Below are 12,463 nucleotides of genomic sequence, written 5' to 3' on the forward strand. Positions count from 1 at the left end.
CTTGCGTGAGACGGACAGCAGGTGTTGGCATCTTCACCGACGCTCCCTGTCAGCGAGTCCAGGCCAAATCATATTAACTGCTTTACCTCCATTAATTTTTGATTGAGGGCCTTAATCAATTAACACAAGAATGCATCTGTCTCAGTAGCATCTCAATAAAAGCTGTAAGTGTTAAAGACTATTTCAATAATACTGTCCCTTAACCAACCACTGAGTCATGTAGCTTGAGCCAAAGATATTAATAATCCAATGTAAAACAGTCAGAGAGAAAAAGAGAAGGGTAGAGAGCATGAGTGAGAAGTAAGCATGACGTTTCTGCAAGTTATTGGATTTGATATAGACACCTGGATATTCATGGCATGCACACTTACTAACCCACTCCACTGCAGCAATAAAACGAAAATATTCCCAGAGAGAACATTTTAAAAAAACATTCAGGGTCAGGGAGAAACATAAAGCTCAGCCTGGGGCACAAAACATTTTAAAACTGCATACCTTGGTTGCACTGACTGTGCACAAAGTTTAAAAAAAACATTAGACCAAGCACATGTTGAACATTAACTGATTACTCACAGTAAAACCCTTTTCTTTTGTTTAAATTGAACATACTTTACTAAATAAAGCTATGTTCAAGCCTTTTACCATTGTACTCAAACACAGATTTGTTGAAAAATCTGTGCAGGGTAATTTACCATCTCTCAATACATCGTGTGAATACCATACCAAAAACCTTTCTTCCAACAGGACCTATGCGAAGTTAACTTATCAAGTTACCAGAGGATGAATCAAACATGCATTATAGTAATCCAGGTTAACACTCACATCATATATTACACTATAATCTTCAATGAGTAACACAGCGATTACAACAGTCAACATGATGCGAGCGGCACAGTTTTGACACCTTGTGGTCAAAAGTAGAATCATTTTTGAAGCATAAATCTGGTGTGCATTTGTCACGCTATTATGTAACTCAATCCCACAGCATGCCAGAGTTTCTGTTGCACTGATCATTAATCTCTACAAAGACCAAGGTAACCCTAAAGATACAGAAAATTATAAATGAATATACCTTATCAGTGTTAATGTATCACTTACATATAAGGAAGTCATATCCAGTATCTGAGTGATGAATATGAATTACTGGGCCGATAAAATAATTATAATAATAATAATTACCACAACATAAAATGACAACACTGACCTGAAAGTGCAGAATGATGGTCCAGATCAATCCCAGGGTCAGTTTCGGGTTGCCATCTGTGATGTCATCATTCCTGATATTTACAAGTTTGACCTAATGATAGGAAACACATGATTAGCATATTATATATAAACAATTTCTCCAAGTTTTTACATGTAAATGTATTTGGTACCAAGTAAAATATTTAAGTGTAACTCTGTTTTCTATTTTGCCTGTCATTTAACAAGCACCACAAGGTGGCACAATAGTCATTATATTATGTCAGGGAAACACTGTTACTGTCATCGTGTGGGTATGAGGTGACAGAGAGAATGAATGATTGCTAATAATGACATGCTATAAATCTGCTAGGACGTTTTCATCTTCCGCGTATAGAAGTACAAAATAATCTATATTTAATAATTTCAATAAATAAAACATGGTCCAGAAAGCAGAGTCTAATCACATTCTTGTTTTAATTGAGCAGTTAATTTATTCCTCCAGTTCCAGCCTGATTATCAGCAATAATGTTGTAATCAATGGGCTGCAGGGGGAGATTTTAGGGAGTTTACACAGTGAGAGTGTTTAACATTTAATGACAGCAGATGATGCATTGAAGTGTCTGATATGTGTTGTCCCTAAAACAATAGAACAAGTCATTTGTGACCATCTATGATTCCTTTGTCTCAGGCCTTACGTCACATCTGGCTACCGCTCAGCCAGCCTGTGTGTTCTTCATCACATCCTGAGAGGTTGGGGGAGGGGAGGGCAATCAAAGCTCCGTGAAAAACCCCACTGATGGGATTTGTAGTCAGTGCTCCTTGAATTCTGCCATAACTATATCTGAGAACTGATTTTCTATTTTTATCAAGAAAAGACTGAAAATGCCACGAGTCAATCAGTGTGTGATGTAGGAGAATGGGCTTCTTTGGATAATCACTCCTGAATGGGGATGTCCCACACAATAGGGCATTTTTGTATGAGCCCAGGTTTGTACACATACTGTGTCCCAGCTCAATTACATGTGTTGCTTTGCTTGCCTCAGTGGTTACAAGTGAACAGATTTCTAGTAATATGATGCAACTCCCAAGATACACTGTAGCTGCCACAATAAGTGATACGATTATGTGGGCTATTCAACTGCAACCTTTTAGATCATTCACTTCCTGTATCAAATGTCCTCGTTTTTTATGTGGACATTGGTTGGAAACTGCTCTTAATCCATGAAGGGACAGGAAGGTAGAAACATACATTTGTTTTTAGCTATGGCGTATGATGGAAGAGATTCCAAATGCATGCTTCTAGTATCTTAAAAAGGGACAGTTCATCGCAAAATAAATACAATATATATATATATATATAGCTCACCTTAAACCTGTAGTGCTTTTCGTCAATAAATATTGATATGATCTGAGCTGTGAAGTGTTGGAAATATCCGATGGAACTACATGGTGCTTGCTTGTGTTGCTCAAAGCCCAAAACACAGAATAATTTAACAGCAATGTGTCTTTCCAGAAATCATTATCCTTTCGTCCATTATTAGATTCACACTGTAGTAGTTATACGATTAAAAGCAAATAATTACTCAGGAACCTGGTCACGATATATTGGAAAGAGACATAAATGTTGTCCATAAGATAATTGTGTGGCTTTCTAACAACAGCCTATAATTTGCACAGGTCATGTAAATGTTTTCCAATGAAAAGTGTGAGTGATCAAGAGTTGAGAATGTACTTGGTTTGATCCTTACCTGCCGCCTCTTTAAATAATCCAGTGCTATTTGTACATTCTGGAGTCTGTGGAAGCGCATCCTCCCTCTCTCCCGAGGCTGTGGACATACAGAGGGAAGAAGAGCCATGATGATCAGGTTCTTCTCAAAATCAAAAAAGGACAAATTAAATAAGTGATTAGTAACATCATGGTGAACACAGGACATGCTTCCAGTTTCTTACCCGCTGCTCTGGTGAGGCACTACAAAACTCTACCTGCAACAAGAGTAGCCATTTCTGCAGGCTCACTCACAATCTGAGCATATACAGAACATTTTCCACCATTTGCATCTCTAGAAAAGTGCTCTTAATGTGCAATAACAAACCAAGTCATCCTGCTGGTTAACACACCCAAACAGCTTAAGTGTACATGACACACAGAAATACATCTGGTGTGCTGTGCAATATCTATTTTAAATATAATAGTGCTGCATTGTTCGAGCAAATATCCAATGTCTTTTGGCAAATGGACAGTGAGGGGCCACAGCATGTAATGAAATGTAAAATGCGTTGAAGCCATGATGCAGCAGCAGCAAAAGACGTTTGCTGCATTCAGCCATATTTCTAAGATGATATTGGCTGAGAGAAGAACTCGGCTCATCTAAATAGCAAAGCAACAATATTTAATAAACCTATTTCCCAAAGCCGTCATTCCGTAGAACGCATACACTTACAAAGAGCTCTTATGGCTTTGAAGTACCTAAAAGCAGCAGATGAAAAATGTCCTGACGGTTCACAGCGCTTTGATTGTATCGCTCAAAGATGGGCAAAGCTAGCGACATTGATATAAAGACCCAGGCTTTAAAAGGCAATTTCCTTTATTGCATCTTCTTCATGCTTTTGCAAAGTCAGCTTGCCAATTGTGTTGTTGATGCATGCTCAAAAAGACAATTTGAGCCTGAAGACGCCTGGGCCTTTAGATCATGTGCACATTTCCCTGCATCATCAGTTCCATCTGGTCATGTAAACAAGGATTCAGACATTATTTCATGATCAGAAAAGAAGGCATTATGTAATAGCAATCACAGATTTTGTTTGATTGTGAAAAGGGAAACACTACTCTCTAAGCATATAGAAGAACTACATAAAGACAATTCATTCAGTGGGATTGTTTCTTCGGTCCGGTTAACTGGCCACACAGCAAAACTCTGCATTAGTTGGTTAAAAAGGGGGTTTGAGGGACAAGCCACACGTACCCCCTTATCATCATCACCATCCACCGTGTCTCCATGCTGCTCAACCGCACATGCTTCTGTCCCACTCACCAACCGCAAAGTCTTCAGAAAATCACGCTCCCTTGGCTTATCACCGAAAAGGCAACAGATGGGGGAAGAAAGGAAGACATGGACACACAAAGCGGCCAAATCAAAAGGAAGTTAAGACAGAAAACCAATGAGAGAGTGGAGAACAGAAGAGAGGGAAAGTAGAAGGGGAACAGGATGTAAACAGAAAAAAGATAGCTTATAGAGGATGAAAGTTAGTCACACTGAGGAAGGGAGTAACTGCTGGGGCTTTTTCCACAGGAATACATGCAATATAAATACAGTAAGGGACATCACAGCTTGATAACATCATGGAGCTAAGGACTGCACAAAGACTATAAACATACTTTCGTAAAAGATGAAACAATGACATGTTAACATAAAGATGAAATAATACAAATAGCTGCTGGGTGTAAAAAGTACTAAAGCTACATGCAGTTTGCAGCTGTGTACTCTAAACTGTATGTAAGGGACTCTTATACATACTTAAATATAGAGAATTTAGGATTTATCCTGAACCAAGTTAAAAAGCCCCAATAATGCAATAACAAGACCAAGAAGCAGAGACTTAATATCATAGTTTACAGTTTTTGTTTTTTGTTTAAAATAACATGTGATGAATTTTTGTTTTTGTTCTACATTTCTACAAAGAAAATAAGATAATTCTATGTGGATGAGAACAATTTGTAATATCCTTATTTCTACATTTTGCTTGTATAAAACATGGAATGAAACCTTGTGGAAAACAATCACCTTCTATTTTTTGTATTCCAAGTCATTTTTACAGAGCTACCGTAACAGCAATCAATCTAGCCCTATTTTAATCCCCATGACAGCCCAGCTTCCTGCACTCAAAATAAACACTGCTCATGATTGTGATATAACGATACACGTTTATAGAAACAATCCATATCTTCATGTTTGGTCTGCGTCAGGGGGCGGTAATGTATGTTCTCTATGTGTGAAATAGAGCACTCTCAATAAGACGTGACAAGGACTTATATATGAACCAGCAATGTATGTCTGTCTCCTGAGGGACACAGTCAATATCAGAAAAGATATGCATGAATTCTAAATACAAAAGTTTGAATAGCTGCTCCTGTAATTGTGGTATTTTGTAAGAAAGGAAGGTCTGTAGCAATCATTATGTCTTGTACAAACTGATACATCTTTGCTGTTTCTACATTCTACATTCCTTGCATCAATGCTAGGAGTTTACTTACTCTAATAAGGATGACATGGAATTATTTGGTGCTGTGCTTTTTGATTTTACTGCAGCTTTTGAAGTATTATATCATAGTTTATATATTGCTTAAATGTTATGGTTAGCTCCTGTTTAGGGTATTGGGATCCAAGTAAAATCAAAGGTAGCCTTAAGCAGTTAGTGTGTTAAATAGGCTAGTTAGCAAGTTAAACTTTGTTAATGACTGATTATCAGTGGCCAAGAACTCACGCGAACCTCAAGTGGGCAACAAGAGAGCTACTTTTCCGTTTCACAAGCTTTTTCTTGCTTTTATTTTGCCGACTGAAAAACAACAACCATTCTTTTGTAATCTACGTATTTAATATCCTCTCAAGTATGTCGCTCCTTGACCACCACTACTGTGACACAAAGCACCTCATCTTTTAGTGCTTCCAAGAAAAAACATCCTTTATTTATATTACTTCCATCTAGTAGCACAACATAACTGAACACAATGAGGATTACATCAGTCAGTTTCACAGATATCCCAGAAAGGATTTCCGTGGGTTTGGGTGGACGCAGCGCAGCATATCTGATTACAGACCATCAAATCCCAGGATTTCCTTCCTACCATCAGTTATGTAAGTAAGAGAGAGGAAGGTCAAGTGCATCAGTCATGCAAAGGTGTGATAAGTTGCTCTACAGGAGCACGATAAATGATGGTGTCTAATGACAGTTTGAAAGTGTTGTGATTCGTAAGACTGGCCATAATGAAGATTCCTCTAAGAACTAAATAGGATCACCAAACATCATCCGTAATCCAGCCGTGTAAATAAAAACAACAGGGAAACATTAACTCACCAACGTGTCTCCAGACAAAACCTCCAGGAGCGAGATCAGGTTATGTCCATCTCGTAAGTCTTCATAGAGGTCATTTATATGCTTTCGTACCTACAGACATGAGGGAGAATGCAACATGTGAGCAAAAATCATATATCAAATTATTACTAACACAGCTGTTCATTGATGACTGGTTGTATTAACAAATATAGCTATACATTTTGTTTGGAAATGTCTAAGTTATTGAACCATTGGAGGATTATATTAGGGACAAATACAGACTTGCACATTATTACACTTTAGGTTGATATAACTAAACCATTGCCTTTGTTGTGTTTCTTCTTATGTCCTTCAACTTGGTGTCAGCTTAAGTTCAGAAGAAAACGATTTACCCATTTAACAACAAACTTAAATTTAGTTTTTATTTTCTCACAGTTCCCTCTAAATGGAAATGAGTGTAGCATAAAACACACAGGATATCACCATGAAGCCTTATCTAAGCACTTGAGCGGGACACCTAACCACTCAAGTCCCAGGCTTTCTCCTTCGAGCCGTCCCATCTCTCCTTCCTGTCCTAAATACCGCGCCTCTGAAATCCCCCCACTACCCGCTGCCCGTTGACCTGCTTTCACACAGGGCTTTCAACACTGTAATCCCAGATAGCGACCATAGCTGTGGAACCAAAATAGACTTACACCCTAATGTTATTGGGTCAACAAAGCAGATGCCCAACTGTTACTCAGCACCTCTGATTTCTCAAAGAATGAAAGAGATTTAAAGAATAAGCTAAAGAAGTCTGAAAATCTGTCCCTGAGTCATGAAATAAAGAGAAAACGAAACAAAGAAAAAATATGTTTGACAAGTTCAACAACAAGAGTATAGCACACATTGTTCTTATAAGCTGTTTTTCTTTGCACTTTTATTGCATGTGTCATCTTTTATTGCAGTACTAAAGACATAAAATGTGATTTCCTTATTTCTTCATAACGTGACAAATATGACATAATGTGCCTTATCAAAACAGTGTGAGCTGTAGCAGGTAGATATGCAAACTCCCTTATAATGATTTGTTGATTGGAGATAATAAATGCATTCCTGTTTGACAAAACTCAGTGCCAAAGATCATAAAACATGTCCTCAGCACTGATCCACAGGGAGCCCCACTGCCATTAAGTAAGGATTGACTCTTGACTGACCCTCAAGGACATGTTTATGACCAACAGCACACTTTGAAGATGATGATCAAAGAACACAAAAATCCCCTCAGGAGCAAAACAATAAATAATGTAATAGTATTATTAAAAGTATGTTAACAGCATGGCCCTATTTACATTTCTTAAGAATAAATGTAAGGGTGAAGCTGCTCTACAGCTGTGTTCCCAGTTAATGGACTAGACCAGAGGTTTTGTCTCACCCTGTATATGCTGATGTTTAGCAGTTGTAAAAATAAGCATGTTCCACAACTTAGCTTCGCGGGCTAGCATGCTAACATGGCTAAACAGAGCTAAACACAAACTACAGCTTAGATGAATCTGTTGGGAATGTGTAAAACAGTCAACAGATAAGCAAAGTCATTAAGGCCATCCTGGCCAGACCTGCTGATGTTTTCCAGCTAAATCTACTGTCACATTGCAATGCCGCACTTTCCAGAAAAGTCTACTGCTAGTGCTTACTCATCTTTTGCACAAACTAAACTACCATTGTTTCAAATGTTTGTCACTGGATTAATACATTTTTGAAAATAAAAAAATTAACTGTTTCCCTGGAAGATATCCAATTTACAGGACTCATGGAATGTTATACATGAAGCGATGCACTGTCATGTCTTCTATTCACTTTTATCATTCATTAATTTTTATAAGTCAAAGAATGCATGAATGAATTATTGAAATCCCCCTAAGTATATATCACTTACCTGCATGTTCATGCCTTGTAAAACAGAAATGATTGTGGTTTTTAGTGACAGAAGTAGTGATTAATGCACCACTGTTGCATAAAGTATAACATTATACATGACTCCTGGGTAGTGGTTCATTTTGATAAAGGCGTCTTGGATGAGACTTGCCAGTTCTTGTCTGTCTGATAAAGTGTTTATTAAATTCCTTCCAACCTGTTGCTGCAGCAGAGCATGTCATGTTAAATGACTTTAAAAGCAGCTTTAATAACATCTGAGGAGGAATGTTAGCATGTTGGGACCCACCACAAAAGGCAGTCATTATTATTATAGCCAATTCTTCTCTAATGGATTGTTTATGTTAGTGGGAAATGGTTTGCTGATTGTCAGGGTGAAACATTTTGGAATTTTAACTATTATTTAGGTTTCACCCTTTGGTTTGATGAATAGTTTCCATAGGAGCATTTTTGACATTTGACATGGTAACAGAAAAGATGCAACTATCACACTTTAGTTCTTACCTTCAGGAGATGCTGGTTTATCCATTTGGTAAATGTCTTTTTCTGCACTCTGTCTCTTTCATCTGAAGAAGAGAGAAAAAGAAAAAACCTTGTGAGTTTTTTAACATTGTAAAGGAGGTTGTTAGGCAACATACATCCAATCCAACTTTATTTATATAGCACTTTAAAACCTTCAGACCAAAGTGCTGTCCAGAGAGATAAGCTCACAAAACATAAAATAAATACATTTAAAATAAAAGATACAAACACAAAACAAACCAGAATAAACGTAATAATAAAAAAATTAAAAACAGCCATATAATAAAAACAATAGACCACTGAAAGCAAATAAAAGCAACAATCTACTTGTTTACGAATGCTTAGGAGAAGAGGTGGGTTTTAATATGGGAACATCCTGTTAGACAAGCCTAAGTTGGCTCTGTACACGCCTGCTATATAACCTTTTATGTTTAGTGGTCACCGAGAACGGAGAAAAATAGGGAAACAGCAGTTATTTTCTGATGGGTTGAAAATTCCATCACTTGAATTTTGAAGAATAAAGCTGTTCACTTTTGCTTCCTAATGGACAGACGATGTGTTATTTTGGCAAAAATGTTTCCAGTGAAAGTGATGTGAAAAAGTAACAAGTGAAACCACTAGTCCATAAAAAGAAGGATGTCATTTCCCATAGGCTGAAATGACATCACTCTCCTGCATGCTCTCAATGACCACAGTCTTTTTTTGTTTTCCATTACCATGGCAACCAGACTTCCTGTAGCCAGAGATATAATGTGTAACAAGTGGATGCAGAAAAAATCAAAGTAAACTGGTTGTATTCATCTTCCCAACTCAATACTTGTTTTAGTAATAGTAGTATAATAAAGAAAAAGTATCAAGTTTTCTCTTCAACATTATGAACAACTCGTGTTTCTCGTTGCTGTTTTCTCTCTTGGCCTCAATCCAGTGTCAGAGCAGCAGAGCAGGATTCAAGCCAGTCACCACAGTTGTGACTCATGCCACTGCTTCCACGTCTCCCAGTCCGCCTGACAAAACATCCTCCTCAGTAAACATCAAAAGAAACAACCATGTGTAATCAACAATGATCTGCCAGCTAGTTCACATTTCCCCCACTGCTGATGTCAACAGCGCTGTGGAAGGTCAGTCTGTCCCTGAGCTTTGACCACAGGACTGACAACGCAGATAACCTCCTCCCTTTAATAACCCTCGGTTACAAAGAGGTTTTGCTCCAGGAAATCTTAATGAGCAAGCACAGACATGACTAACCTCACAAGGAAATGACAGGAAGAAGCAGTAAGATAAATACTGACCCATGCAGCACATTAGCGTTACCAGGTGAGCTCTATGCTCCCTCTCGGCCTGAAACAGGTACTTCATCCTCTGTTCTAGCTCCTGCGGGCTGTCGAGAGGATCTTGAATCGGGCACACCGATGCCATGTGGATAAGCGACTGAGGAAAGCGTAATTCTCTCCCTCTTCTTGCCTGCCTGCCTACCAGCCTCTAGGGCAGCCGTGACTCCCTTTCTCACCAAGCATCTAGAACGAGTTCTGTCAGGTTTTCCATGGCTACTCACTATTTTCAGTTTCCATGTGGATAAGTGTTTATCTAGCGGCAGCACTCGAAACCACAGGCAGAAATCAGCGCTTATTATTCAAAAAAGGAAAAAGAAGAAAAGTTCCTTGCAAACAAGGTTCCAACAGCAGGATACAGACAGCGTATTCAAGCTGCAGTTTAAGAGGCATGTACTATCATTTCTGATGACAGCATGCATGCATCGCTTGATTAATGTGGTTATCTTACTAAAATATATTGAGCAATATAAACATGTCAAACTAAAGACAATCATCTCTCTTTTGTGCAGCAGCTGCCAAGACTCACCACAATGTTTGCATCAGCAGAAACAACTGAGCGCTCACATCCTGGAAAATAACCATCTACACCATTCTTGATACAACAGGAAAAGTAGCAATAGGTAAAAGCAATCTCTCCGTGGAAGTAAAGAGTTTTAAGTTAGATTCCTTCTTTTATTATCATACTAGTTACAACAAATTAAATGGCTCCCATCCTTCGATGCAGGCCTATGGACATCTCAAACACCACAAATATCCTCATGCAAGTACATACTGTAGGCTTTTGAATGATCATAAAGCTTAAAAAAGGCATTGACACTATAACAGAGGTAGCTTAGGAGCCCTGTGACTGTACCCTCTATAGATTCTTACATTTAGTTCATCTAAAAATAGTGCATGTCTAAAAGCTGCTGAGAATCGGTAAGTGGGTTGGTCTGTCAATTATTTGTTACACATTTAGATCACGGCGTTACATGAAGCCAAACATCAAATAAAACAATGAAGACATCAGCCGATCACATCAGAGTCCAACAAAAACAACATTTATTAAAAGGGATAAGCAGATACATTAAAAGTAGTCTCTCAGTACTGCTGTGTCATTGCTGATGTGTCTGTCCCTGTGACTCAACAGCTGATTTACAGAGGACTAAAGCAGTGCTGCCAGCAGTGGGACATTCATTTGGTTTGTAAAGTCCATATATAAGCTCTTTGCTGCATAATGTATAAACCTCTCCTGAGAAGCTCACTAATATAGATTGGCTGAGATTTCCAGAAAACTGTCCAGCTGAAAGAGTGCATCATCCACCCGGTAGCAGACATGGTCACCACCGGTTACTGCACATATAACGGTCCACCTAACGGTCAGAGAACTAGGGAGCAGGTTTAAATATATGATGAGACTATTTTTGTAACTGTGCTTTCCCTTCAAAACATGTGGGTGTTTAAAAGTATGGTGCCCTCTTGAGGATCATATGAAAATAAAATGTTTTGATATTTCTCTAAAATACCTTAAACTTAAAAACAAAAGGCTAAATTATAATATAAAAACTGTTGGAAGGATGAGAAAAATAAATCATCATACTCATTAGATGTTGTTCAACTCAGTGAACCTAATTATTCTGAATTCCACTTATCCGATCAAATACATTTTGTGATTACAGTATAGTATTTTGACTTTTCCCATTTTATCTTATTTCACATACACATATTAGACTTTTTTTAGCCACGTAAACTTGCCACAGTATTTTTCACACCTGCACTACACTGAGTTTTGTACTCAGTTAAAATATTCAGCACGTACAATAAACAACATCCCAGCTAAAGTAATTCTGACAATTCTGTCGACCAAAAAAGAACCGCAAATTCAAGAAGATGTGAATAAAAAAAAAGATCAGTGTCACTTCACACAAGTATGAAACTTAAGTTCCATTTTTAAATATTTCAGGTTTGATTTGAAAAGTTATTTATAAGGTTTAATGTATCCAGAAAGTTTCCGCACAAGCCTGAAGCAAAGATATCACTAAACAGCAACTGCCGAGGTGTAAATTAAACACTGACTGAGTGAACAACTTTTTTGGCTTCAGCATGATTTCTAATAATAACATGGAAACATCATGTTACAGTTGATGACAGTTTATGTATGATATGCTTATAAGGTGAAAAGCGTCCAATATGCGACAAATGACTAGAACTAGAGCAATGTGATTCAACAACCCTTCATGATAATGCTTCAGGTATTAAATAATAAAACACAAATGTTCTTATGATGTGTTAATAATATTCTTACTTTAAATTCAGATTCATGTCCACCACAGGTTTGGGTAGAGTTTTGAAATGTGTTAACAAACCGCTTATGACCTTTGATTCAAATGGGTCGATGTTTGACACAATGACAATTTGACACAATGACACAAGAGCCTGAATAGCCACCTGTCTCTCATATTACATTTGAACTCATTGACATT

General features: G+C 37.8%; 1 protein-coding gene across 18 annotated transcripts in view; it reads right to left on the reverse strand.

Annotated features, from left to right (window-relative positions):
* The window catches only part of dst (dystonin), a 106,161-nt gene that overhangs the window by 77,114 nt on the left and 16,584 nt on the right, over positions 1 to 12,463 (reverse strand). For 17 of the 18 annotated variants that reach the window (XM_034201877.1, XM_034201879.1, XM_034201894.1 and 14 more), the window contains 4 exons: positions 8,653 to 8,714; positions 6,259 to 6,348; positions 2,934 to 3,011; positions 1,205 to 1,297 (listed from right to left, as the gene is read on the reverse strand). In XM_034201877.1, coding sequence (XP_034057768.1) covers positions 1,205 to 1,297; positions 2,934 to 3,011; positions 6,259 to 6,348; positions 8,653 to 8,714 — 323 coding nt within the window. Of the gene's footprint in view, positions 1 to 1,204; positions 1,298 to 2,933; positions 3,012 to 4,148; positions 4,249 to 6,258; positions 6,349 to 8,652; positions 8,715 to 12,463 lie in introns of those variants that run through there. The other variant, XM_034201895.1, reaches the window with a different exon arrangement.

This window comes from Gymnodraco acuticeps, unplaced genomic scaffold, assembly GCF_902827175.1.
Source record: "Gymnodraco acuticeps unplaced genomic scaffold, fGymAcu1.1, whole genome shotgun sequence".
NCBI classification, from domain to species: Eukaryota; Metazoa; Chordata; class Actinopteri; order Perciformes; family Bathydraconidae; genus Gymnodraco; species Gymnodraco acuticeps.